Genomic DNA, 27,428 nt, shown 5'->3' with positions numbered 1-27,428 from the left:
ATCACAAACTGGCTATCACATATTCACCATGGTGGTTAACACTGGGTTGAAAAAAGGTACGTAAAATAATGCAGCAAAGCATGAAGCGAAAGGGTGAAGTCTATGTCTTCTTAATGTTCAGCTGAACCAAATAGTCGATTACTTCTTGCACAGTTTTGATGTTGTCCGCTGTTTCGTCCGGTATGGTGATGTTAAATTCAGATTCGATCTATAGGTGGTGGTGGTGGTGGTGGTTTGGGAAGTGATGCTCACATGTATAAGCATGCACATGAGTGTGTAACTAATGACGAGTGTAAAGCAGGTCTCATGTGCACTACGCAGAGGATGTAATAACACATGGTGACGGTTAACAAATGAAGCGCTTTCCACGGCTCTTATCAGGAAGGCACATTTCTACACACGCACAGGCGATGCAAAATTACATCTATTAAAAACTCGACGGTATCCAGGAAGTCCCAAGCTCTATTATCTTTCGTTTTACATTTTTCCAATTCTTCATTATAATTAATTTCTACATCGGGGGGTATATACTTTTTTAGCACGGCCAACACCTTCTCCTCAATCTGTTCTTTGCTGAAGGAGCTCAACTGATCTTTCTCTGTTGAGAAAAAGCAGGCTGCCTTCTTCCCTTGGCTTCTTGCAAGCCAGTTGTTACTACCTCTAAGGAGCACACTGCACCGGTGTGTCATTCCATTATTTAACAGAGGCTTGCTAAGGAATTCCCTTTTGTGTACATCCAAAATTTTGACATTTTTTTTGCTAAGGAAAAAATTTCTAAGTATATTTCTCCTCATTTTGGTTTTCTTACAGTTGTGGAATTGTACATGTAGGTGTCAATCACGTGGCGTGTGTTCTATACCGGTTTGCTCTCTTTGCTTGGTACCCTTCGCTGCGATTTTTCCGCGGCCTTTACTTTCAAACTGGGGTGTTTCAGTCCTTGGCAATGCTGGCGCGGCGAGCGCGGGGCGATTATGGCGTGCTGCGTGTGAGGGGACTTCTGTGCATCCCGTACGAGCGTATAAGCGGTTGGATGCGCTTACATGTTTGCACGTTATAAGTTTGCGTTTTTGTTTATGCTTATGTTTATGTTATGCTCACGTTTATGTTTATGCGCACGTTTATGTTTATGCGCACGTTTATGTTTGTGTTTTTTTTTTCCTGCCCAATTCACCGCTGATGGAAAAGGCACCCTCTAAAGTTATCACAAAAATTTGAACCCTCCGTAGCCGAACCGCTGTTCTGCTTGGCATACTGCACAATTGGGTTGATAACAGCGGTTATTTATTTTTTTATTTTTTTTAAAAGTGCCTATGGCATCGTTGCCCCTTGTTCGTGCCTTTTCCACGCTGGAAAAATGAATGAAACGTTTCTGCAAAAGTGCCGCAGTGCCCCAGCGGGAGGGAGGAAAAATCTCAAGTGTATCTTTCTTTTGCTGAAACATTTGGCGTTTTCACGCGCAGGGGTTTTGTTACCATGTAAGGTGAGTCCTACCCTTTTACCAGCACAGTGTGCAAAATAAGCAGGTGTTAATAGCGCCCCTTTGGGGGAACGCATCTACAGCGCGAGGAACCGCTTGCATCTTTTAACACCCCTCACAAATGTGCACGTTACTCAGTACGTTTGAAATAAGGCCAGTATGGGATTATTTTTGCTTACATGGGCGTATGCTCCATACGTGTAATGCGTTGTAGGAATGTTGCCACACGAAAGGAGTAGCTCAGTTTAAGTTAGCAATAAATGTAAAGGTATCATCTGTAGACATTTTATGCCCTCAGAAGGGGCATGAACACTGGGGTAGGCAAGTACATAGCAGCATTTGCAGCCCCTGAAAGGATCCCCCGCATGCAGGTGCGCTTGCAAAGAATGGGAAGGCCGCGGGGATGATTCGGCCATTTCGGCCATTTCGACCATTTCGACCAATTTGGTGGCCGTCGAAAGGGGCGCTACGCTGCGCTGCACTTCGCGCGTGGGTCCACTCGAGTTTAACCCATTGTGCTGCATTTGATTTTCCTTCTTTTGGGAGGGGCCCACGTGTGTAATAGCCCTCCGATAAAGTGGTCTCATTCACTGGGGCGCTCTCTCGTGGGGGTTTCTCTTTGCGCCGCCCGTGTGCCTGCGCGCGGTGGCGGAGGAATCGTCGAGGAGCTTCTTCAGCGTCTGGACGAAGTACGCATTCGCGTTGCTGATTTTGTTGGCCTTATTTCCCTGCACACGCGTGACGCTCTTCACCTCTTCCTGTTTGAGAGCGGCCTTCTCCTTCTTCCTGATTAAGTTTTGTAGTTTTTTTATTTTCTTTCGTAAACCCCGATTGTACTCATTCAGATAATTATTTTCCACAAAATCGTACATTTGCTTGTTGTTCTGCGAGTACATAATAAGTTGGATGTCCTTTTTCCTCGCTTCGATCATTTTTAGGAATTGCTTTTCCCTACTCAAGTAGTTTTTTTTTTCGCAGAAGAGGAAGATCAAAATGGAGAGGCGCTTACTTTCGATAAACTGAATCATATAAATTGAGAAGAAGAATTCCACGATGGAGATGGACAAGTTTTTAAAAATATTTTCATCAAAAAGTAGTTTAATTATGTCTTGCTCACATCTGTAAAATTCATCATCTAGAAAGTTAAGAGGCGTGTAACAGTCGGATTTTTCTTCATCATCACTTTGTCTGTAAGCGGGTTTTTCCCCGGGGCTCTTCTTGTTTGCTTCATTCAGGTAGATGTAAAATTGTTCCAAATTTTCCGCCTGTACGAAATTCTTTTTGAATTCCTCAAATTTGTTATTATCACCAATGGTGGAGTGGAGAGAATAAACTTCTGCGTAGGAACTGAAAAGGGAATAGAATAGCAGATTTCTTTTCTTCATTTCGAATTGCTTCTTATTAACCGGGACTAGATTCACTAAGTTCTCGTCGTGGTTCTTCATCCAGTGTATGAAGCAGATGGAAAATCTCGTAACGAAGCTAATCCATTCTACGCTTATTTGGTTATACGACTGATTAACGAACAGAATGTTGATGGCTTCAATTAGGCAATTTATAAAATGAGTTATATTAATTGGTGGGATGGCCCGTCTTGAATTTTCTTTATCTACTTCACCATGTGGGTAGTTGTCCCCCTCCCTGGGGTACTCTTTTTCTCTCTTCCAAAATTTTTCATAATTATTGGATAGTTTTCCTTCACCCATAAGTTGAGACCAGTTCGTGGTCGACTTGTTCAGGTCTACGTAGTTAACATTGGAGAGGGACTGTCTGGAGGGGTCCCTAATATTGTAGTAAAGCAAATCTAGGCTTATTACCCCCGTTTGGGACCTCTCCGTGGTGTTCATTTTTACCTTTTTCACAATCTCTTCGTACTTACATTTGGTGGGCCCCTTTTCAAATATGAAAATTTCCTCCCCCTGCTCGTTGAAAAGGATGGAATAAAACGGGATGTTATTCGCGCGTAGGAGGAGGTCGCACAGGTTGCAGTGGCGGAAGATGGACGGGTACGGAGAGGAGAGCGGGAAGAACGGGAAGGAAGTTTTTTTTTTTCCCTTCTCCCCCCCGTCGCTGCAACCGTTCTGCGGCACACTTCCGTCCCCATCATCTGCGTGGAGGCCGAGGGGGACCCCATTCTGGCTACTCTTCTGCTTTGCAAAGTTGAAGAAGGACTGCTCATTCAGCAACCCCTCTGCTTCTCTCCCTGCGTCCTGCTGATCCTCTTTCTCCTCCTTCCTCTTGAAAATATTCCTGTAAATGGCAAACTCTAGTACAATCTTGTTGCCCATGTAGAGGTGAAAGTAGACAAATAAAACGAACGGCAAAGCATTCGTGATGGGGAAATTAAAGAAAAAACTGAATTGGACACTCAGATACGTTATCAATATGGAAAAGGTAGATAACAAACTTAACTTGCGCAAAATGTTATTCGACCGTTTGTCGTAAGGAGAGTACATCAAAATGAGAGTCACTTCTGTGATTAGGATAAACACGATGCAGCAGCAGATGAAATACTTGGCGTTGTGACTCCTCTTGGTGTACAATTGACAAGTGAAGGAAATGGCCACGAACATCACCTTGACCACGTTGAAGAGGTCCCAACACCGGTTCTGGTAATTGTACCCATTGAAGAGGAAGTAGCTCCGCACTCTCTTTGCATACGAGCCAAATATTTTAAAATTCTTCAAAGTGCCATAAAACGAAAGGATAAATAAAAGTAAATACATGAGGAAGAAAACGGAAGAGAAAATCACTCCTGATGCAAATAATTGATTCTTCCAATTGCACACTTGGGAAGGCATGTGGTAGAGAATGAGAATGGGTGCCTTATTCTTGTACTTTACTGGCTGGCACCACACCAGCTCTAACAGGCTAATAAGGGTAAATGGGAAGTATATATACAAAACGATGATGTAGAGGACTTTCAAATCGGAGAGAATTCGTTTTAATCTACTAAACGTGCTGATACTAGACGGGTGTATGTAGCGAAATAAGCCAAAGGCCCTAATGTTGTAGATATTAAGCGCGCACATGTACGTCCAGTATTTATCCTTTGCTATGTTTTCCTTCAGACAATAATTTGAAGCATCCCTAGGCAAGAACTCTTCGTCAAAATTGTACAGATTCTCGTTGCTGGAGGATAGTTCCTTCTTCGCCACTTTCCCGGCGCGCAGCGAGTCGCCGGAGGTGGACAGCTCGGCGCTGCTGCCGCACTGTGTGGTGTTTCCGCCCATTGTGCTGCTATCGTGTGGAGGCTTTTTTGCCACCTTCCCCTTTGCCGCCTCCCCACAGGAGGACTGCTCCCGCTCGAAGGAGGCATTGGCCCACTTCCTGGACCACCAATCCTCCTTCGCCTTCTTATCGTTAATCGTGTCAATAACGTGCTTTTGGTAGTACTGGTAGTAGAAGTCGGAGCGGTGCTGGTAGTACCCCCTGGAGTGCACTTTGTTAATCTGCTTGGCAATGACCTTTTCCACGGTGCTAATTTGCTTCCCCTTGAGCCGAGTGTACACCAGGTAGATGGTTAAGAAGACGCCAGTCAACACAGCGCAATCAATCATGGGCTCCGCGATTTTGATGTACCTCTGGATGTACCATATGTGTATATACTGCTGGTTGCTATACGAATTCACGAAGCAGTTAAGCTTCAAATAATGGGTGAGGAATCTCATAGGGAGAGTGATAAAGAACTGGAAGTAGAACAGATGGTTTGGCAGCGAGTTATGGTTGGACTCTACTATGTGGATGTAGGGCAAAAAGCAGATGATGAAAAAGTACCATATTTTGAATATGCCTATAAATACAAAGTTCCTTTTCACATAGCAGAAGTAATTTAAATATATTAAAAAGAATACTATCATGTAGAAAAATATTTTCCTAGCCAATAAATCCATCAGTTCCGTTTTTGTCTTTTTGCATTTAAAGCATTGGGATCTAAAGTAAATCGTGTCATATCCCTTTGAGCAGTTGTTGCATAAGTACCCTTCCGACCCGTGGGCGCACATATTGTCTACCCCCCCTACGCACCTTTTACTAATTGGGCACAAATGGAAGTCTGGAATTCTCTCCACAGTTAGGTACTCATTTTTGTATTTTAGCTTCTCCAATTTTTCGTTAACTAGGATATGCGTTATGCCTGCTTCGACTAGTGAGATGCTTTCTTTACTGGGGGGGTAATCAAGTTTTTTTTCTCTTCCTGATTTGAGCTCCATTTTGTGGTTCGTTATCCCACCATTCGGGTCACTCCTCTCTACAGTAAGATGGCTTATCCGTCGGCCAAATAGCTGCTTAGCAATTTTGTTCCTAATTATGATATCCCCCTTATCGTAATTATTTATCTGCAGATTTAGCGAGTTCAGGGGGGACCACGCGAAATCTTCATGTTTTAATTCAAAGGTGGCGAAGTACCCCTTCTGAGGGAAAGGAGTAACATGATCGTCAATCTCTATGTCTGTGTAGCTCGAGTCTTGGATTAAATTTTTAAGCGACTTGTATTTCAGACCACCAATGCATAGGGCCCCTTTGGAACAGTTGACGCACTTCATTTCGTGGGAGGACTCATGTATCATGTATTTGCCCCTGGCACAAAAGCACTGTTTTTTGCTGATAGATCCTTGGAAGGAGGTCGAAAACTCCATGCATAGGCCAGCGCAGGGGGAATTATCCACAACGTCTTTGTAGTACCTCTCTTGGCACTTCACGCACATCTCGCTGCTACTGCCGTTGCCGCCGCTTCCGTCACTCCCGTCGCTCCCGTCACTTCCATCGCTGCCTCTGATGTGGTGGCCATTTTGCACATTTATGCTGTACCCTTTGCCGCATATGCACTTGTGCACGTCCGTCGATTCTAAGGTCGTCTTAGGTACGACAGATCCCTTGGGGCAAAATATAGGAGGGTGATGAAGTTCCCTTTCGAAATTTGTATACCAAAAGCCTGGACAGAACATTTTATCGGGGCATTTAATGCACGTCCCGTAGAGTAAACCGTCCACTCTGTCATCAGATTTGTTGGAAAGAAAATCCACACTGGGGAGTGCATTATAATGTTTTTGCACTGCATGCGGGGTTTGCGAAACATGTACCGGGGTATCCCCCATTTGGGTGAAGCTTCTCTCGAGTGTGGAAATCACATCATTTTCTTCAATCACACTTGTGTTGTCACCCCTTGGGGGTTCCCTTTCTCTGGTCGTCCCCTGCGGACTTTCCCCTAAAAGTGGTTGCACCATTTTGGCAAATTTTTGCCTCCTTCGTGGTGACTTCACTTGAAAAAAAAGACCCTCCACTTTGTTTTGCCCACTTGGTAGAGATGAAATTTTGTTCTCTTTCGTTTTTTTAATCCCTTCAATCATGGCTCGCTCCATTTTTAAGTCTACCAATTTCATGCTGAAGCGCCCCTGAAAATAGTAGCCTTCTCTGCAAACGCAATCGTACTGGGAACTAGAAGCTTCCGAAGAAGTGGTTAAGTTAAGAGGACACTTGACGCACTTGCCATTCGATGTAGAATCCTTGTACGTTCCCTTCTCACATGGTACGCAAAGGTTTAAATTTTTCTGCAAAGAGTACCCCGGAGAGCAGAGGCAATCTTCGATAGTTCCCTGGAAGTTTTTTTTAACTGAATTTAAGGGGCACTTTTTCTTTTTAAATGATTTTTCAGGACAATAATAGTTATTTGGACATATATCAAAATTGTACACCTTCCACAATTTTAGCATTTCGTTCTTTTGAACTATGCAGCCGGTTATCCTATCCGCATCATCATACTGTTGTATATCTTCTACTCTTTTCAAATTTTCCTTTTTATAGTACGACTCAATTTCCTCATAAAAATACAAATGGCATTTGAAAAAGTGGAGCATTTTCGTCCCATCACTTCTGTTTAGGAAGAACAATAAGTCCGTCTTTCCGTGGCCAACTGTTCTATCCATTTCTATCCCTGTGCAGTATATGTTCGAGATGCATGTGTTAAGGCAACTTATGAGATCATTTTCGGGGATGGTAGATACGTATACATTTTTTTGTATAATTATTGCCCTTTCCATTTCGTAGCACTCGTAAGATATATCCTTTCGCCTATTTTCGATGTAGGTTTCTTCCCTCGTCTTGATCATCGTCAGTATGTCGTTCTTCTTCTCTGCTATGAAGTTGAATTTGCGTACATCTGCTTTCATCTCCTCTGACAGTAGAGCTTTTCCTTTTAAATATGAATTTCTATCATCGGGTGCGTTTGACGCCGCTTCTTCAGCGGTGGGCACTACAGGGGAGTGCTCCGTTCCATCTTTCATTAGTATGCTTTCCCCTTTTGGAGGTGCCCCTTTGGTGTCTTCCTGACGTGGCTCACGCTGGTCCTTAGGAATTCCCCCAGGGTAGACCTCCCCTGCTGGGGAGTTAGCTAGCGAAAATATGGAGCCCTCCTGCTGAATAAAACGGCCCATTTTTGAACTATCCATGAGAATCACATTTTTGAGGTAATTCGTGTAAAACGCGTTGCTGTACGTTCCCTTCAAGTTGCGTATGCTGTTACTAATTTTGGGCATTCTCGCTTTAGCGAGGTCTTTTTTGTACCCACTTGTGCTGTGTGGCTTGTCGTACCGCTTCCACTGTGCGTTGTGATGATCTTCCTCGTGATCCCCATGGGTTTTTCCCCCCCGGGTCATCTTTCGAGTGAGATGGTGCAGTGATAGGGGACTGTCTTCATTAGGTACTTCACACACGTGGTCGATATGGCTACCCCCACTTGGCTGCCCTCCCCGCAGATGCGCCTCCCTACCCTCCCTGTACTGACCGCTCAAGTAGTGACGGTACTGCTGCAAAAAACGAGGCACATTTTGCACGAGGCGCTCCATCGAATGATGGTATATATACTGAAAGAACATGTTGTAGTATCCATTTTGAGGCAAGCAATCCGTGATGGACGTAGACCTTACAGAAATGGTAAACGTGTAAGCAGGGCAAGGAATGCATTCGCCAGAGGAGTGGTGAGGCTGGAAAGTGTTGTACGGACAAGGCACACATAATATGTTGAATAACTTGTGCTTGTTAATGGTTATTCGCCCATATCCCTTTTCGCATAAACAGTCTAGAGACGTGACACTCTTCAACTTGACGGTGACTGAATTTTTGGGGCACACAGTAACTGCATTGTGGAGCCCTTTGCAGTAGCCATTGTACCTGCAAATGGAACAAATGGACTTATTCTTGCTGTAGAAGTACCCAGTTTCGCAAAAATTAGCACTACGGAAAGAGGAGTTCCCTTTCTTGGGGGAAATAATAACGTTTGACGTTTTTCTTAAGAACACATTTGAATGTTCAATGTAATTTTCGTTGGGCAGAAATTCTTGTGTGGATACCGGGTTGGTTACAAAGGGTGTGCACTCCTCATTGCCTTGGTTTGGTTTATACGTGTCATATGAACATGGCTTGCATGTGTCTGTTTCCTTTTCGTAGTAATAGCCAACGGAGCAGATACACTCCTTAGGGGAAGTGGATCCCCTTTTTAAAGTTACCATGTGTTCCTTACATGGGATAACATCCGCTTTGTAGATGGGCGCGTTTGGGTTGTAAATGCAATAGTTGTTCAAGTGGCACAGAACACATTTGGATTGAGCATCTGTATAGTAGCCATCTTTGCATGCACACTTTAATTCTTCATAGCTAGCTGCTCCTTCGACAATACTTGCTTTCATATTTTCACATGTAGACTGACATTTGAAATCCCCAACTTGGTCTTTATAGTATCCTGCTGGGCATTTTACGCAGGACCTTTTATTGTCCTTCAAGTAGTACCCAGCTTTACACAAGCACTCATTTCTGGATATAGATCCCGTGTAAGAGGTGGTAGAATTTTTTTTGTAGCTCTCACAACTGGTGCATTTGAGTCTATCGGCAAATGTAGTGTAGTGCCCTATAGGACAAGGGACGCAATTTTTTGACTCAAAAAAGAATCCCTTCGGACATGAAGAGATAAAGTTTTGAAAGTTTAGGGTGATTTTCTTGAAGTAATCGTAAACGACAATTTCCATGTGGAACCACGCGGAGATCTTTACCTTCCCACTTATCATTCCGCTGTGTTTGTTTATATTCAACCCAGTGTCTATATTTTGATTGGTTTTATTTTCGTACTGTCTAAGGGTAAACTTTTTAATATTTTTGCTCATCTTCAGAGGAGTCATATTTACCATTTGGCCATAATGCAGGGCATATTCGAATTCGTTATACGCAATTTCAAATTCGCACAACTCTTCGATCTTTACGTATGTGACGTAGTTCACATAATTTTCTTTGCTTCTTTTTAATCCGCAGACGATTAAAAATTGTGGCGTCACGACAATGGAGGTGGCGATGTCAAGGGGGAGGTCACTATACGTTAGGTATAGCTTGATCGATTTGTTTATTTCAAATATTAGGATTCTAGAGCTGGACAGTTCGCTCAAAAAGAGGAGGCTCTTTTTCCAGTTCGTCACATGAAATAGGGCTAAGGAAAAGGGCTTGTTCAACCCCTTGTCGCTCATGACTGGAGCGTTTAGATAACCAAAAGTCTCAACAATTCTGTTTTCTTTTAAGGAGAAGCAGAATAGCATATGCAGTGCCGTGTCTACGAAATATACCTTCTCCTTCTCCACAACAATTCCTGCAGGGTAAACCATTGTCACACTTTTAGACAGGAGCCCTTTCAGTTTTGCCTCGTTTCTTTTGTATCTCCTTACTTTGTACAGATCCCTCAGGTGGGTTATTAGGTAGCTTTCCCCATTTATTAAGTAGTCTGTATGGTCGCTTCTTTTTTCTTCCAGGAAGATCCTCCCCAGGGAGGAGAGGTAGCTCCGTTTTTTCTTCCTCGCGTAGGTGCGGCGCCCGTTTGTTTCGCCGGGAGTGTGGTACTCAGGTGGTGGAGCTTTCACCCCGTTTCCTCCTTCCCCCTGCTCACTCCCGTCGAGGAAGACCAACGACGCGGCGGTCGTCTTGAGTATATGCTCCGACATGTACCTGAAAACATTCTTCCTGTCCGCGTCCGTGACGTATATAATGTGGTTGTCTAGAAATATCCCAACCGGCTTGGTCAAAAAGTGAGTAATAATTTCGTGTACAGCGTTGAGGTGCGAATTGACGACGATTATATAATTCATTTCTAAGATGACGATATAATTTTCGCTGGAAGAGCATGCCAATATTTTTATTTCTTTCCACAAAATTTTACCCAGGATGTTATAAGGGTAGCTTTTTTGCGACAAATTTTCTCCAATCTTTTCTACAATTCCCACTTTGCTCTCTTCAGGCATGAGCATGGCTGATTTCCCCAGGGCGCAGTTGAATGCAGATACTGTGCTTGCTTCATTTGGTGGGGTGATCTGCTTAATTAAGTTGCTTTGCACTTTTAACAAGGCCGCATATTTCACTTCTTCCATTTCGATGCAAATGGAAAACATTCCCAATTTGTTTATCATAAAATTTTTTGTTAATATGCGAAATGGAGAAACGTCCTGTATGTAGACCTGCGCACGGACAGTCCCTTTACAATTTTCGAATGAATCATATATCAAAATACTTTGGTACTTAAATTTGTCCAATCCATTTCCTTTAATTTCCATCGTTGACAGTAAATTTTTCGTTATTATGAACATTTGGTCGGCCAGTATATGCGGGAGGGTTGGCTTCTCCATAGGGTTGAACTTTTCAATAAATTCTGATGTATGCTCAATATTCTTCGAAAGGTTGTTCCTTACATTTTCCTCTCCTTTATTTTTTTTTTTGTTTAAAAAGAGCCACTTTAACGATGTGGTTACGTCTTTACTTGGCTCAGATTCCACCTCGTAGCCGGACCCCTCACTCGGTTCTTGCCTGTATACATTTCTGGCACCCTCCTCCCTGTTCTGCTTACCCGCTAGATAATCATTTGGCGACCCTCTTTGGAATTTCCCCCCTACTGCGTCTCCTTTTTTCTCTCCTTTTGGACTTGTCTCTACGTTGATGAACTCCGCGAGGCACCGTCGTGTTTGCTTTCGTGAAGTGGACGCTGAATCGGGCTGCACATGCGGTTCTCTTCGCGAAATGGTGAGTGGCCTGCTGGGGAGCGGCCTGCTGGGGAGCGGTCTGCTGATGAGTGACTCCCTTGGTGGCATTTCCCCCTTTTCCTCACCGGCCGCCACCAAAGGGGCGCCCTCCTTGGCCCTGTGTGGCGTCAGATTGGGTTGACTACACCTGGCAAACGGGAAAAAATGGGGCGCAAGTGTGGGTATATACACATACACATATGTATATGTATATATGTGTATATGCCCATTTGTATACGCCTCCGTGGGCGCTCCAACTTTGCTTCCCCCATTGTCACAGCAGAGGAGATAAGTTCCCCCGTGGCACATTCATTTTGGTAAAAAACGTTTCGGGGGATGATCGCATAATGCACCCCTTGCTGCATGCAGGGGGGAGCGGTTAGCCTGCTTTGCAAAGCAAATGAAGCGTCTTACCATTGCTCATCCGTAAGGTGCCCTACAAAGCGGCAATTTCCCCTCTTAATAAATTCATCATGGTGGCAAAAAATTGAAGCGCTTAACACTTCTCTACCTGGTGAAAAAGGCAGAGCGCAACTTGGACAGCACCTGGTCGAACCATCTGCCACGCACAAATCGCTGTCAAGGCTGTAACTAGGGCTTCCATACATTTCATACATTTGTTGCCCCCTTTCTGTAGTAGTATCCGGGGGTAGGGCAAAAAACAAAAGGAAACAAAAAAAAAAAAAAATTAGCATCCTTAGCGAAACGCTAGAAAGGAGCCTCTTTACTTTCACCATTTGTAAAAGTAGACAATTTGAAAATTTTAAAGCAGTAAAAATTCCCAAAGAGAAGGAAAAAAGAAAAAAAAAAAAAAATTGGGATGTAATTCCCCACACAATTAAATAACGTGTAACATGATGAAGAGTTCACTCCACCGACCAGGACTCCACCCTCGCACAACAACATGTGGTGGGATCCATGGAGATGCACAAATGTGCTGTTTATTTTTTCTTCGATAAATACAGGTGGCAAAAAAAATATAAAAATATAATAACAAAATTTAAAAAGAAAAAAAAAAAGAATGAAAGGAAGAAGGAAGAAAAGAAAAACGAGCCAAACATTTTGACATGTGCGGATGGACAGGTTGTAGCAAGTATATATATTTTCTACACTCTCAAAAGGTAAACGAAGAGCAGGAGGGAAGTTCTCGTAAGACGTTATTTTGTCATTACTGATGTGTAATACGTGTGACTGTTTTGATAGACGATTGCCCCATTTGTACTTTTTTTTTTTTTTTTTTTTTTTTTTTTTCTCTCAAAAGGATCAGGTAGAAGTATACATAAATATGACAAACCAAATGGCACTTTTCATTTTGCGCATTCCGGGGTGGTTGCAACGCATGCTCATTCTTTTACCTATCCCTTTTTTCAGACATGTGAGCGATAATTTGGCTCAATTAAATGCATCCTTCTCTTTTTAACTCAACTTTTATCGTGAGCATTTTTTTGAAGCCCCCTCCAGGGGAAAGCTTAATCGAATGGTGCAAATGAGCACATGTGTATGACCGTACATGTGTAGCACCACACATGTGTAGCATCGCACATGTGTAGCACCGCAAATGTGTAGACAACCTCCTCCATTTCGTTTCGCGACCCCCAAATGTGGGTGCGTTTGAAACTGCGAAAGGGCCAGCGGGGGGTCCCTCCGCCTTTTCATTTTAATTTTGTCTTAGTTTGTAAAATGAGTGTTTCTACTGTTAAAATGAAGGTAGCAGATATGCAGATAAACATTTGTGATGGAGGAAAAAAAATACATTTACATTTGTACGCAATCGCGCCGGATGAGGCCCCGTGGAGAAGCCCCCCCCACAAATATAGACTTATCCTAAAGGTTCATTTTCATTTTCTTCTTTTCCATTTTTTTTTTCTCCCTCCTTTTTAACTTATTTAGGGTAAACAACTTGGGGTTTTTCAAGGCTAACAAACTCTTCTTCTTTTTCTTGATAAACCTAATTCGGTTGATCCTCTGCAGGGGGGAGTAAAAAAAAAAAAAAAAAATTGTCACACATGTATAATGCATGTACTGCGCGCATGCGATAAAATTTGCAGACTTTCACTTTGGGTGAGCCATAAAATTGTTACATGCATAATGTGTATGGGAAAAAAAAAAGTGCTATATGGAGGATATATATAAAAAAAAAAAAGGCACACTTTTTCTTCTTTCTAAACGTACCTGTCTCGCTTGAATGAAGGCTTTATTAAAAGTGCCCCTATCGTTTTGCAGTTTTTCCTCCAGAAGGGAAATAATATCCCACGCGTAGCTGGACAGGTAAAGGAGCTTATTATACGTGTTCACTTCTTCGAAAATGTTTTCATCCTCGACAAAGAATCTGCAAAAAAAAAAAGAGGGGGGTGGAAATGAAAAATATGGCACTTCTGAGCAGTACATAAGTACAGACGGAGCATCACTCGAGTGGCCACAATTAATCTAAAAACACGTTGTTCGCACACGAATTGGGGCACACCCCGGGTAAGTAGCGGGCACGTAATGCCTACTAAACGCACACACACCAAGGGCGCGGCGAAACTTACTTCTTCTTAAATATGGAAGCTACTTTGTACAGGGAGGGGAGGACGATGTTAATTATCTCATTCTCGAGGGCCCAGAGCTCTTGGGGGAAATCCTGAATTATATTTTTGTAGGTACTTAAAATGGTTAGAATTCTCACAAAAGATTTTTTCTTGTTTATCAAGTGGATGTTTATGGCACGTGAGAGGGTAACGATGACAAGGAAGAATTTGCTGTAGGAGAGCATTTCCTTGGTTATCTTCAAATTTGGCATCATTAGGGTTCCCACCCGATCGTACGAAGTAGTTTTATCTTGCTCATTCTGCTCCTTCTCCAAAATTGTGTTCACTTTTTGGAATTCTTCATCCCCTTCGACATCACTTTCGCCGTTAAAATGGTTGTTCAGTTGGCTTTCCTTTGTGGAAGTTTCCTGGGAAGGGCCATTTGGAGCACCACTGACATGTGAATGTTGGGTATCTTTACCACAAGATGAGTCAAACTGCCCTTTCACTACGCCGCTACTTTCCGCACTGTACCCCTCACAGGATACTCCTCTGCCATCAGCTTGGTCGTCAAACCCGTTGGTAATCCACGGGAAGTTAACCAACAGCACGCAAATCTTGGAGAGGAAAACGCTAATTTCTTTATGGTATATATAGAAATGTTCCAGAAAATACGAATTTAAGAGGAGGGAGAGAACTTTCTTCAAAATCAGGTTGATGATAAATTTATCGGACGAATATAACTTGACCAGTAGGAGAGGGAAAAACGGACGTGCCATTTTGTTACTTATATAACTTAGCATCATCTTCAGCGATATGATTTGCACATATGGGTTTTTATGGAAGAGTCCATTTTGAACGATCAAATTCCAGAAGTGCAGAAAGTACAAAATTAATTTGTCACCGCAGGTGTCGTCTCCGTTGGTGTCCCCGTTGGTATCTCCATTGGTATCTCCATTGGCCGTTTCGTTTGGTTCTTCCCCATCCACTGTGCGCTCTCCGTTGGGGTACTCCACTCGGTCCTCCTTTAAAAAATAGCGCTTGTACATTTTGTGGGCGTGTTTTTCATGCACCAAATTTTCTATCAATTCTACGTCCATATGGGTAAAAATCTGCTCCAGTGCCTTGTAAAAGAGGTACACTAAGTCCTTGTCCATTTGTGCGTATACCTCATAGTTGCCACTAAAATGGGTGATGCTTTGTATGGAGGTTACTACTTGAAGAGACAGCTTGTCCTCCTTCATGAACTCCTTCACATCAGCGCACGTCCGATCGATTAGGTAAAACATCACCGATAGGAATAGGTCTTCCAGTTGGTTTTTCATAAAAAGGGTGATGTCACTGGGGGGGGGAGAAACTGCACCGTTGCTTCTATTTAAGTTCTTCTTCGCGTTATACCTTTTTGTGCTTTTTAGTAATTCCTTTATGAAGTAGCTTCTAATGGTGGTTTGCCTCTTGCTTGGGGAGTCACCCACACTGAGTGCACCTTCGCGACGTGTACTATATTCCCCATTTTCGTAATTTTCCGACGATACATCACTCCCCTGCAATGTTAGCTGCAATATTTTTTCGCGCCTTCCCTTTTGGTGCTCCCTCGATAATGAGCCACGCTCAACCTGCGCTAGCTTATCATCACCCTGAACCATCTGCCCGTATGTAGCAATCCGCTCGGAAAAAATGGAGGAGAAGAGGGGAAGCAAATACAAGTAGGTATACGTAAAAGACGCCTTTGCGCAAAAGAACAAGTTTCGCTTTAACATTTTATATGAATTAAAAACATAGGCCAAATCGTTCACTTGTTGGAAGAGTAAAGTGGTCAAAAAAAGGTACATCTTCTTGCACTTGTAATTTGTTTCATTAGTAAAATGCACTATGATGCTCGCAAAAATGACGTAATAAAATTCCTCCTTTAATAACTTGGCGTTGGCTCTATTGAGGAAGACGTAGAGAGCGTTCAAAGTGGCAATTCTAGAGTCGTCATTCTCATCATTTAAATTATTTAAAATTTGGAAAAACTTTTTTTTCTTTTCCTTCTTTGATATGGGAAATCGCATCAAAAAATCGACGTAAATCTGTCCACACAGAAAGGACAGTTTCATGTTGTGGGACTCCTCTATCATGATGGTGAAAATTTGATCAATGCAGCTGTTCATTTTTAGGATAATCGACCCTTTCCTGATGATATTATTTATGTCTTCCCGCATCATGCAGTTTTTAAATAATATGAGCAACTCCCACACGTGATTTTTACTTTCTAGTAGCAGCGAAATTTGGTTAATTAGGCAGTAGCGTAGGGAGTTCGTCGATTCTTCTTGTTCGTGCGGCAAATCTTCTTCCCCCTCCTGGGTGGGATGATAATACGTAGATAAGACCTTTTCGTCGAGCAGATAATTGAGCTTTTTCTGTTTCTTCAACTTGGCTGCGTTCTCAAGCGGGTCATGGTAATCCCTTCTGTTTGTAGCCCCTTCCAGTTTTCTCTTTTTCTTCAAAAGGGTTTCGTCTTTCGTCGGCTCATCAACACCATCTGTAGGTTTTCCTCTACTGGATAGGTCCGAATTCAGCCAGGAAATAATATCACTTTTGTTGTTTCCCCGTATGAGATATGTCAAGGTGTCAATGCAGGAGAGAATGAGCTTGTCAAATTCTTTGCTGTAATAGTTGGGGATATTTTTTAGTATATCTACAGATGAAAGAATGATTAATTTTCCAAACTTTTTAAAATCGCTAAATTTTTTCTGCTTAATAAGTTTGATGCACTTGGAGGCCAACACAAATACGTCTTCCTTTCCGTAGCAGAAGAAGTACACGAGGAGTGGTTCAATTCGGCCTATAAATTCGGGGAAGCTTGAAAAGGGGTCCCCACAATTGTGGTTTACCCCCTTGTTAGCAGATTTGTCCCCCACTGGGGTGACGACTGCCTCCGCGGCGCTTCCCTTGTCATTAGCGATGTGTGTGAATGGCCCCTTTTGCGCATTTCCATTTTGGCTGGGCGACCCATCATCCACGGTGGTGGACGCAGAGTAGCAAGTTGACGTTTCTTTGACCGCTCCGCTGGGGTACCTCTCACTGGGGAGAGTACCATCACAGTTATCATTAGCATCGTTTATGGGACCACCTCCACTACTTCTTAACCGCCTCTCCTCCGCGAACAACTCTGACGAACGCTTAACCACGTAAGCTAACAGCTTGAGGGCAACCCTAGCCAAGACCTGCGCGAGGACCTGGAAATCAAATTTCTTCGTCTTCCCAATAGCGTCATAAATACTTTTCTCCTGAAATGACCCCTGTATTATATGCATATTGTTGTTCCCCTTGGAAGGGTAATGCACAGATCTGTGTTGGTAATTAAGCCCCAAGTACCTCTCCTCCGTTTCCTCCTGGGGCACATGAAACTGGATACCCTTTTTAAAGCTGCCAAAGGTTTGCACTGCTTGGTCAGAGAGGTTATATTTAAAAAGTAAAATGGAGCAATTGTTCATAACACTGCGCAAATTTTGATAGTTGTCCCCTCTGAAAAAATACACCGATTTGGTTACCAGTTTGTAAATAATGTTTAGGACAAAATGGGGGGAGAGACTTTTGTTCTGTTCTACTCCCTTTACAAAATCATTGAAGTAAGACGACACGATAAAGATGTATTTTTTTTTAAAAATAAAATTTTTATCCACTTCGTTACTTTCGAAAGATTCCCCACTGAATAAGCTTTCCAAAAATGTGAGGACGTTATTTTCGATGCATTTTTCGGGTACTATATTGGTTAACAATTTGATGATATTCTTTCCATAGGTCTTTTTGCTTTCTTTCGTTTTTCTTTTTATATGCTTCTTATTTACATCTTCAGTATTTTTGTCAATTTCGTTTATTATTTCTAGCTTGATCATGTTAAAGATGTTGTTGCAGATGGCTTCGTGCGGGGTGTTCGTGCGGTTTGATGAAGCCGCGAAAGGGGCCTTCCTCTTGGACCTTCTGATATTCCCATCGTTCAACGCGTTGAGGCCGATGGTTAGGTAATTTTTATCTAAAAATTTGTCCTTCTTGTTTAGCACCGATTCTAGGATGGAGTTAACCGTGCAGAGAAAAATCGGCACGTGATACCCCTTGGTCAGGTAATCCGACATTTGCTTTATAATCAAATCGAAGTAGCTCAAACCGAGGTACATGGAAATATAACACATGGTCTTTTTCGATTCGCTTCTTACATTGTTATTTTTGGAGGACAAAAAGAAACATAACCTGTATATTATTTTGTGCAGCTCTTTCTCAAAATTGTAATTCATTTTGTTTAGAATTACTAAAAATGATATGATGATGTCCGCCTTGGCCACTGCCTCTTTGTTTTTGTAGTCAACGACCTGGTCGTTTATGTAGCTCTTTTGCTTCTTCTTCTCGTTCGTCGGCGATTTTTCGAACATTAGCAGCTTCAGCTGCGGGAGGACGCGCCGGACGAACTTGAGGCAGAGCGGGCTGGGAGCGGCCTCCCCTGGTGCGACTTCCTGTGGAGCGGCCTCCTCTGGTGCGATTTCCTCAGGTGCGACTTCCCCTGGTGCGACTTCCTCAGGTGCGACCTCCCCTGGTGAGACTTCCTCCTTTGCGATCTTCACATGCCGCTCCCCCACTGCAGTGTCCACCCCTTTGACTCCCCCCAGTTCGGTCCTTTCACTTCGCTCCACGGCGCGGTTCGCTTCTCCCCCGTTTCGAAGTCCATCCGGGGCTGCTGCTCCTGGGCGGAACCAACTCTGCTCCGTGCCAATGCCCTGGAACTCCCTAAAATCGTACGTCCTCACAACGTGGCTTACTGCCTTTTCGATGTATACCTTATTAAATGAGTTTTTCTTCAGCTCTGAAAGGAGCAGCTCCAGGAGGTTATAAACGACTTTGATGCCCACCCTCTCCGTGCAGGTGCCAAGCAGTTTGATGCTATTTGCGCTGAGGGATTTGTTGTACGTTTCTTTTTTTGAGTTCGTTTGGAGGATGTAATTCAATGAAAGTGGAATTACAACTTTAGAAATTGTGTAGTAGCTCAATCGGGGGGTAATATCAACTAGTTTTTCCACCCCTTTGGAGTTGTTTTCTGATTTAAGGTCTATTATATTTTGAATTATGGATCTACGTTTATTATTTTCTTCATTTTTCCTCCCCTTCTGATGAGCCTTACTCTCCTGAAACGTTTCCACTACGTTTTGATGTAAGTCCTGAAATAGCAATTTTTCCAACATTTTGAAATTCGTCTTTTCCTGTTCGTCGGAGTGCCTCTGCTCAGTCTTCTGCGCCTTCACGGCGTTAAAGCAGAACAAAGAATTCGTGTCTGCATTGAGCACGTAATTTTTTATTTGAGAATTTTTAACCTCCCTTAAAAAGGGCTCAACACCTAACCGTTTGAGAGCCTCCATATGGGGGTTAACTATCTTCGAGGTCGTGAGGATAATCTGCAGCGCAATTTTGGTAAACTCGTTGACGTTCTTTTTTAGTGCGTTCAGCGCTTTGGGTATTATAATGTTAACTATGAAGTGGACGCATATTTTGACGTCTCGCGAGATGGTCAGGCGGTGGGCATTTTCGCCGCTCCGCTGATCGCTCCGTGCATCGCCCCTTTCACACGCCCGCAGTAGCCACTTCAACAACTGGGGGAAGAACAAAACGAACGACACGCATTTATCTCTAACCATTTCGTTGGTCGCTTCGTTGAAAATTAAAAAGGAGCAGTGCCTCACGAGGACTTCGTGGAACAGCTTGTTGCTACTTGAAAACAGGTGATCAAAGGTGAATTTGCGGGGGGTCCTCCTGTCGGCGGTTTTCCTGTCAGCGGTTTTCCTGTCAGCGGTCTTCCTGTCAGCGGTCTTCCTGTCAGCGGTCTTCCCCTCCTCATTCTTCCCTCCCTTGTTTACCTCTCCACTGTCGCGCCTTCCCATTAGGGGCCCCTCCCCCCCCAAAGCATACCCCCTCATAACGGTGGACATTTTCACATTGCACAAGTCGAGGAAAATTAAAAACTGCACATCCGCGTCGTATTCGTGGTGGGAGTTCCTCTCATTGCAAATGTTGAGGCCGCAAAATATCTGGGCAATCTGAAGGAAGGAGTAATAATAATTATGCTGCCTAGCCTGGTCATTTTTTAAGGGAATTTTCACGATATGTTTTAGGACCACTTTGGAGTTATAATTAAGCTCGTTCGTTTTTTTCAAAAAGACGTCCATATTTTTTTTAAACTTTTCTAAGTATCTGTTTATGTTTCTAATTTTTAGAAAAATGCAGCCGATCATAATTAGGAGATCCCCGGCGAGCACTCTGCAGCTGACGTCGTAGCACCTCTGGACGATTTCGTACACCATGGTTTTTAGCTTGCGGCAGACGTACAGTTTGTGGGCATGCTGGTAGGAGTGCCCATACGATGTGTGTACGCTTCTTTTTTTAGCACCTCTTTTCTCTTGTACATCACCTACATGGGGCTGATTTGCACACCTCGGCGAGGAACGCCTCGCCGCCTCCTGATAGCAGGACAAGTTGCAATTTGCTTTCTTTTTGCCCCTCCACCTTGGGTGCTCACTTTCCCCCCTCGATATGTTAATGAGTAACCTCTTCAAAGCCACCAATATAAGTTTCAGCTTCTGCACGTGGTCGGAATTCGTGCTATGTAGCGACTTGGCATTGATCAGCACGAAGGTGATAATAATATTAATGACGTGCAAATTGTACATCTGGTTTTTGTTCACGGCTGACAGTTCAATTAGAATGTAAAGTTCCTTATTGCTAATAATTTTTAACTCATCCGTTTTGTTTTTCTTACGCAGGGCCGTTGCTCCTCTTTCCTTTTCTATAAGGAACTGTTTGTACCTTTTTAAGATGGTTTTCTTAATGCATAGGATAATGTCCGAAATGAGCGGCTTCAATATATTCATGCCTTTCGAAGGGGACGCATCAGAATGTTTTCCCTTTCCCATTATGGTGAGTAGTTCCCTATTTTGGGTTCTCCCCCGAATGCGCTCCTGCTCCCTTTTGGGGGCTTCCCCTATACGCCAATTCGGCTCGTTCTCATTCGCATGATCATAACCACATAGGCGCAAAACCACGTCGAACACCTTCTCCGTGAGTGCATTCCATTCGCTGTAACTTAATCGGCTGACAACTGTTTGGTTGTTCACCGCTTTTATTAAAACGGACAAAGAGTTAGGGATGATGCTGTGGTAGAAGCCGTGGTACGACTCGTTCCTGCTCCAAATGTCAAACAGAATTTTCAGGAACAAATTTGGCTTGCCTATGTTCTTCAGATTTTTTCTGAAGAGGAAGGCGAAGAAATCTTTGGCCTTCTCCAAATTCCCGTTTGTCACTTCATAGTTCAGCATGATGAACTGGATGTGCTCGATGCACTTCTTGTTGGCGTTCTTCAGGTAGGAGCTCTTCGCGCTGAGCTGGAGAGAGTGTTCGCGGGGGGGGCCACACTCGTCATCAAAGTTGTGAACAAAGTTGTGGTCAACCTCATCGTGGTGATCTTTCGCCTCGAACTTGTACTCACTTTCTCCGGGGCTACTAACTCTGCGGGGCGCCTCCCCCCCCTCGCCGCCTCCACCTTTGTCTCGACTCTCCATCTTCTTAACCAGCAGGAAAATCCTCCTCTCCTTGGCCTTCCTTTTCATCAAGTGGTACACATTAATGTAATGCGCTATGGTGACAAAGACATGCAAAAAGAACTCCATGTAGGTGTCCAGCTTGTACTTCATGATCTTCAGTATTTCGATAAAAAGGCCAAAGCTTTTGTTGAAGTGGAAGTTTCTAAACAGCGCGTCTTTCTTTACTTCAATTATGTGGTTGCCGAAGTGCCAGCTGGCGTGATTAAAGGCGTCGTCGTAGCGGAGGGAGATTTCCTCCCCCCGGTTTGGACCCCCCTCTGCAATGGCTGAATTCACGGCACATGTATCGCATTGGTATCTCCAGTGCGCCGCAAACCTCCCCTGACAGTTGGTGAGGAAACTGACCAGCACCCTCTCCTTGTCTGCGTACCGGAGCAAGTTGCCATAGTCAATTGATCCCTCGTATACATTCACCAAGGGGTACACGGCAGAAATAATAATGTGGCAGTAATTGTCGCAAGAAATGTTGGAGAGGTAAAAAATCATATTTTTCTTCAATTTTTTATTTCCTTTTTTCATTTTATTTTTTAAAATGCAGAAAATGATTTTTATCAAAATGGGGATAATCCCGCTGCTGTCTTCCTCCTTTATGTTCAGCAGCAACTTGGTGATGTTGACGTTCTTCTCCAGTAGCATTTCCTCGATGTCATTTTTGTAGTTGTTCAATTTCTGGTTGTACGAGCAGAGTATATGCAAAAATTTGATCATATTGGGGATGCTCAAAATGTGCATATTGTAGGCAAATTTGCTGACGAAGGTTTCTACGGCGCGGTTTATTTGGTTAACTTGTGGCTGCGTAGATGGGATAGACGGGGTAGCCCCCCCCCCATGCCCGTGACACAACTCATTCAAACTTCCAGCAATGTCAAACAGTACATTCAACAGGGAGTAATATTTTAACTCCTGCACGAAGTGCCTGAAATGGTTATTAATATAGCTCATTATCCAAACGTACATGTTTAGCAGCTTCGCTCTGTACGATTTGTTAAGGCTGTTCGCTTGCGGTATGATTACCATATGGATGGTGGTGAATGCAATTTTGAGGACATTTTCACCATTCAGATGTTTGCTTTCTGGCAATGTGCACGCTGCATTGTTTCCCTGCGTGTGCACATACTGTTGCATGTTAGTTTGGCACTCTTCTATGTTGTTCCAAATGAGGTTCCTCAGGGGGGTGAAGCAGTGGAGAGGCACATCCCTCCCACTGTGATTCTGGTGTTTGTTCACCTCCTCCACAAAATGATTCGCACTCTCATCCGTAGTGTTCTCTTTCTCACAGCTGTCACTATCGGAAGTGTCACCTGGGGCAGCTTTTCTGCCTGCCTCCCTCTCCACAGAGAGCAGCTTTTCCTTACCCATTTTGAACACCTCGTTCAGCACAAAAGAATAGTATTCCAGCTGGTGGCGATAACCCTCATCGTCGTCCACTTGCTTGTCTATGCTGTACGAGCGTAGGAAGTTTTTGAGGTGAGCGGTGACTGCCTTGGGGATACTCACCAAGCTAGCACTTAACAGATAAACCAATTCGACAACGCAAATTTTTATGGCCACCTTCAGCAAGTAATCGCTGAAAATGTTGGAGCTTTTAAAAAGGGTCAAATAATTTACTACGTCAATAATTTTCGATTCATAAATCTTTTCGTACGTGGCCAAATATTCTGGATTTTCTAAATAAATGAGACAATCAAAAAGGGGCAACAGTTTGGCGTAGCACGCAGGGTTGTTACTCTCCCCCGATGTGTTGTTGTGCTCATTTGTGGGGTGACTTCCTTCGTCCCTTCTGAGTGCTATACATATGCCTACTACGAATTGGATAACTTGCAGGAACTCTTTCCTATTCCCCTTGTCGTGGCAGAGAAACAGCTTTTTAAGGGCCTTTAAATATGCAAACAAGTCATCCCTTTTTTGTGCAAAATAGCCCATTTCGTTCAAATTGGTGAGTATGTTTTTTATTTTTTTCAAGTAGTCCACAGCGTACACCTCGTGCTTACCCCACTTGCTTAAGCAGTTGACTAAGAAGTGGTTGTTGTTTGGGAGGACGTTTTCGATCACCGCTCTATGTTCATACATTCCCTTGGCCAACGTTGTCATCATAACATTTCCATCCAGTATGATGCTGTTCAGGTGGAAATTCACATCAGGAGGGGAGTTCTCCTTGTGAAGCTTCCTTCCTATGCAGTGGCCACTTTTTAGTTTTTCCACCCTTTCGCATATTTCTCCAAATGTGGTAAAAAAATTGTGCTCCTCATTTTTGTTACCACTGCGTTTTGCACATAGAAGGAGTGTGGCCACGTCGGTTCTGCTTATCTCTGTGAGTAGGCTGACGTATGCAAATAAAAACTGTATTACTGTTTGGAGATTTTTCACAGATTCGTATGGTAGCTCTTCCCCGTTTTTCTCGTGCGTTGAGCTTTCCACATTGGCACACTCATTAATTCGCCTCAAAATGGCAAGTATGTTTGTTACCTTCTCAAAGGTGATGGAAAATAAATTGTGAAGCTCTGTTTGCATTTGTGGTGCGGAATCCCCCTGGCGGATGCTGTTCTTACGGGCGTTGTCAGACCCATGGTGGAGGGCACCCCTCTCGCTGCTAAATTTGCAGTAGTCCGCCAGCTCATCTGTGCGTAGATCTCCATTTTGCCGCTTCTTCTTGTGCACGTTTTTACACTCCGCAGCGGCCTCTTCCTCCTCCGCGGTGCTACTATCCCACCCTGTTGTGCTCTTCAAAATGTCAAACAGGAGGAATATTTTCCCCAAATGCAGATTGGCACCCTCGTCGGAGATGCTGTAGGGGTCAATTTTGTTAGACGTGCTTTCCTCTTCGGGAAAGTCGTTTGGACCAGCTCCCCCCTTCATCCCTTCCCCCACGTGGCACTCCCTTTCACGCATAAATATGTCAACCTTCTGCACATCCCTCGAGATGTGTACAAATATACACTTCAAAACATCGTTCATGTGTGAATCTTCGCTGCTGTGATTTTTTCTGCTTAACAGTTCATCCACGTTGAGGATGAAAGAGCGAAAGAGGGAGTCTCTTAGGGGGTGGAGGCCACTCACGTTATTCCACTGCTCAGCAGTCACTATGTTCATAAAGACCCGGACGAGGGAAGTGAACATATTTTTTATGCCTTCACTGGAAACCACGTCCCGATTTAGCAAAAAGAACACGTGGTCGTAGATATTGCTTAGGTAAAAAAAGGAGGCATGATTTAACTTCAGACGATTCACATCCTGCGCGTATTTACTCAACTCGCGGAGAGCAGTTTCCACAATGATGCTCTTCTGTTGGCTGTTTCTTTCTATCCATATGTTTAGTATTTTTTTCAGAAAAAAGTTCGTGCAGCTGTGGAAAATTTCCTTCGCAAAAAAGGCCTTCCTCTGCGTTTCGGGGGACTGCGCTTGGGTGTGACAAAAGTGTGGGTGATCGTCAGCAGAGCGGCATTTGCTGCCGCAGCCGCTGCTATTGCCGAGTTCGGAGCTCCTTTCTGGTGCTCCAGATGGGGCAGCCTCCGCTCCGCCGCTATCCTCCTTATGCAAACCAAGCGCAGGAGCTACTACCTCGATAGGGTGCCCCTCCGCGTTGGCTAAAGAGGGAAAAATTGGGGAGACCCCATTTGGGCCCCTCTGACTGATCAGCAAATGCAACGCTTCTGTACTTTGGTCCGACTGAACCAACACATCGGTGTAGAATCTCCTAAACAGGATGGAGTAGTTTCTCAAAATGAAGGTTAGAAATATTTCCACAAATTCAAAAGTGCCATTTTTCGTAAAATTATAAATATCAATGAGGAAGTTCGCTACTGCTTTTTTTAGGAAGTCCACACATTGTATATCCTCAATTGGCTCATAATGCGTCTCCGTCTCCTCACAATAATATGTCTCCCTTAGGAATAGCGAATAAATGATAAACTTCAAAAAGGGGAGAGTTTTTCTGGACAGTTTGTCTTTGTCCACTTTTAGAGCTTCTAACATGAGGAGGCTCACTGTATCACAATAATCTCTTACCTTGTTCCTTTTCACACAATCGCAAAAGGAAAATAATTTTTGAAAGCACTCCATTAAATCGTGTAGGGATAATTTCCTCAACAGGTAGGAAAAACTATCCGCAATGAAAATTTTCACAATACTATTTCGATGCTGTAACAGTGGAAGGGATATTTTTATATATCTATCCACGTTACTTATAATTTTTTTATTCATTATTCGAAATATATTTGCATAGGTATTAAATATTTCTTCCAACAAATCCAAATTGTTAAAATTAATTTTATCGTATAATATTTTTAAAATTTGATCTATGTATTTTTTGCTTTCATCTTTTAAATCCTTTATGAGGATCACCAACAATTTGTAGAAATAATTTTCGTCATTTTGGATTTTGCTATTTTGTATGTACTTCAAAATGGTGCCAAAGATTTTGTCCTTGTTTAGCAAAATGAGCATTAGGTTTTTCGCATACGGCTGTAGTTCTCTGCAGCATTTTTTGAAGTCACTGTTGAAGCAGTTTTGGGGGTACACCTGCAGCGCTGCGTAAAAGTTCGTTCTCTTGAGGTCTATCAAGGGGGGCAAAAAAAAGGGAAAAAGAGAGCAGTATGATGGGGAGGGCAAGCAAAATTGGTCACACGGAAATGCGGTTGGTGGGGAGAGAAACGCGTCTGCTTTCCGCCGCTGCTGTCCGTCGTTCTACGTCGACGCGCATGCGGTGTACGTGTTGGCGTATATACCACCGCTCACTCGCGCAACCCCACACGCACGCATACGCGGGGCGAATTCGCATTTGCTTCCCCACCTTCGGCATCCTTCGATTCGCGACTTATCCACTGCGAAGCGAAGCCGTCGTTGTAGTTCGCGCCTCCGATCACGCTACATGCCTGCAGCTTCTCCTTCTCATTAATTTCTTTTATTCTGTCGTAGAAGGAGACGAAGTTTCCCTTCCTCTTTTTGTTCCTTAATTTCAATTTGATATTTTTCAACGACTTCTTCATTTTTTACAATTTGGAAAATGATTCAAATGGGGTGGGCGTTGACTGGGAAAAGGCACAGATTTTTACAGGCCATACTTCCCACGTAAGGGAAGTTCCAAACGATGCCTCTGTACAACGAGCAGATTGTTATATATGTAGATGCCCGCGTATGCAGCCCTGCCGCTGCTTCCTTTTAACTATTTGCAGGAAGAAATAGAAGCGCGTAAAAACATGGGCGAAGAAATGTTCTACCAAAAATTGCCAAGTGGTTCAGAAGTTGAAGCAATTCTTCGCAGCCGCGTGGCAGTAACGGCTATCTGATTGGGAAAATAAAAAAAAAAAAAAAAAAAAAACTACAAAGTGGCCCCTAACAAATGGGTCAAAACGCTTTGTAGATGAAATACCTGCCAAGTATATATGACATGTTTTTTGCGCATAGGGAAAAATACTCCGTTTGGCAAAATGGGTGGAAAGAGAAAGAAAATTAACTGCTTCCCCGTGGGGGGCAAAAAAAAAAAAATACATACACGGTATGTATATTCGTATGCATATAAGCTACGCGCGAAAATGCGCGCCTCCACGAATGCACAGAAATGACACGTGATTGCGAATTATCGTAAAGCATCTATTTTGGCCAAATTGACAAAAAAAGTGATGAAAAAAATTGAGGCAATAAGCGTGAGGCAAAAACGTTCAGGTCGAACAGGTGCTTGAACATGCGGAAAATACGCTATAGGTATATATATGCCCCCATTATGCAGATCCCTAAATAGGCATAGGCCCATGCCCATGTGGGCCTGCCAAATCAG

The 27,428-nt window shown here is 43.4% G+C and overlaps 3 protein-coding genes across 3 annotated transcripts, besides 25 other annotated features; all 3 read right to left on the bottom strand.

Annotated features, from left to right (window-relative positions):
- PVX_084450 (hypothetical protein, conserved) lies at nucleotides 1–1,108 on the bottom strand. The gene is made up of 2 exons (XM_001616507.1): nucleotides 423–1,108; nucleotides 1–208 (listed from the first exon to the last, which is right to left on the bottom strand). Exons 1-2 carry the CDS (start codon nucleotides 792–794, stop codon nucleotides 101–103), a joined length of 480 nt encoding a protein of 159 aa, XP_001616557.1. The 5' UTR covers nucleotides 795–1,108; the 3' UTR covers nucleotides 1–100.
- Nucleotides 318–338: a microsatellite.
- A 956-nt stretch (nucleotides 1,109–2,064) lies between the features above and the next one.
- Nucleotides 2,065–12,137, bottom strand: PVX_084445 (cysteine repeat modular protein, putative; the record flags this gene model as incomplete). The annotated part of the gene is made up of 2 exons (XM_001616506.1): nucleotides 2,065–11,668; nucleotides 11,935–12,137. The coding sequence occupies 2 exons, from the start codon at nucleotides 12,135–12,137 to the stop codon at nucleotides 2,065–2,067; spliced, it is 9,807 nt and encodes a 3,268-aa protein (XP_001616556.1).
- Nucleotides 2,540–2,564: a microsatellite.
- Nucleotides 2,848–2,868: a microsatellite.
- Nucleotides 5,618–5,645: a microsatellite.
- Nucleotides 5,646–5,672: a microsatellite.
- Nucleotides 5,973–5,993: a microsatellite.
- Nucleotides 6,290–6,353: a microsatellite.
- Nucleotides 8,533–8,554: a microsatellite.
- Nucleotides 8,928–9,103: a microsatellite.
- Nucleotides 9,154–9,266: a microsatellite.
- Nucleotides 9,290–9,311: a microsatellite.
- Nucleotides 9,573–9,596: a microsatellite.
- Nucleotides 10,177–10,309: a microsatellite.
- Nucleotides 10,518–10,550: a microsatellite.
- Nucleotides 10,992–11,065: a microsatellite.
- Nucleotides 11,808–11,863: a microsatellite.
- Nucleotides 12,138–12,280: 143 nt separating the features above from the next.
- Nucleotides 12,281–12,312: a microsatellite.
- Nucleotides 12,313–12,846: 534 nt separating this feature from the next.
- Nucleotides 12,847–12,875: a microsatellite.
- Nucleotides 12,876–13,344: 469 nt separating this feature from the next.
- Nucleotides 13,345–26,640, bottom strand: PVX_084440 (hypothetical protein, conserved; the record flags this gene model as incomplete). Its single annotated transcript, XM_001616505.1, has 4 exons — nucleotides 13,345–13,485; nucleotides 13,693–13,849; nucleotides 14,052–26,173; nucleotides 26,416–26,640. The coding sequence occupies 4 exons, from the start codon at nucleotides 26,638–26,640 to the stop codon at nucleotides 13,345–13,347; spliced, it is 12,645 nt and encodes a 4,214-aa protein (XP_001616555.1).
- Nucleotides 15,106–15,178: a microsatellite.
- Nucleotides 16,058–16,101: a microsatellite.
- Nucleotides 16,591–16,613: a microsatellite.
- Nucleotides 17,073–17,100: a microsatellite.
- Nucleotides 17,393–17,422: a microsatellite.
- Nucleotides 22,812–22,831: a microsatellite.
- Nucleotides 26,641–27,049: 409 nt separating the features above from the next.
- Nucleotides 27,050–27,076: a microsatellite.
- Nucleotides 27,077–27,428: the final 352 nt, after the last annotated feature.

This window comes from Plasmodium vivax, chromosome 13 (assembly GCF_000002415.2).
Source record: "Plasmodium vivax chromosome 13, whole genome shotgun sequence".
NCBI classification, from domain to species: domain Eukaryota; phylum Apicomplexa; class Aconoidasida; order Haemosporida; family Plasmodiidae; genus Plasmodium; species Plasmodium vivax.
This window is presented reverse-complemented; position numbering and strand designations above follow the sequence as displayed.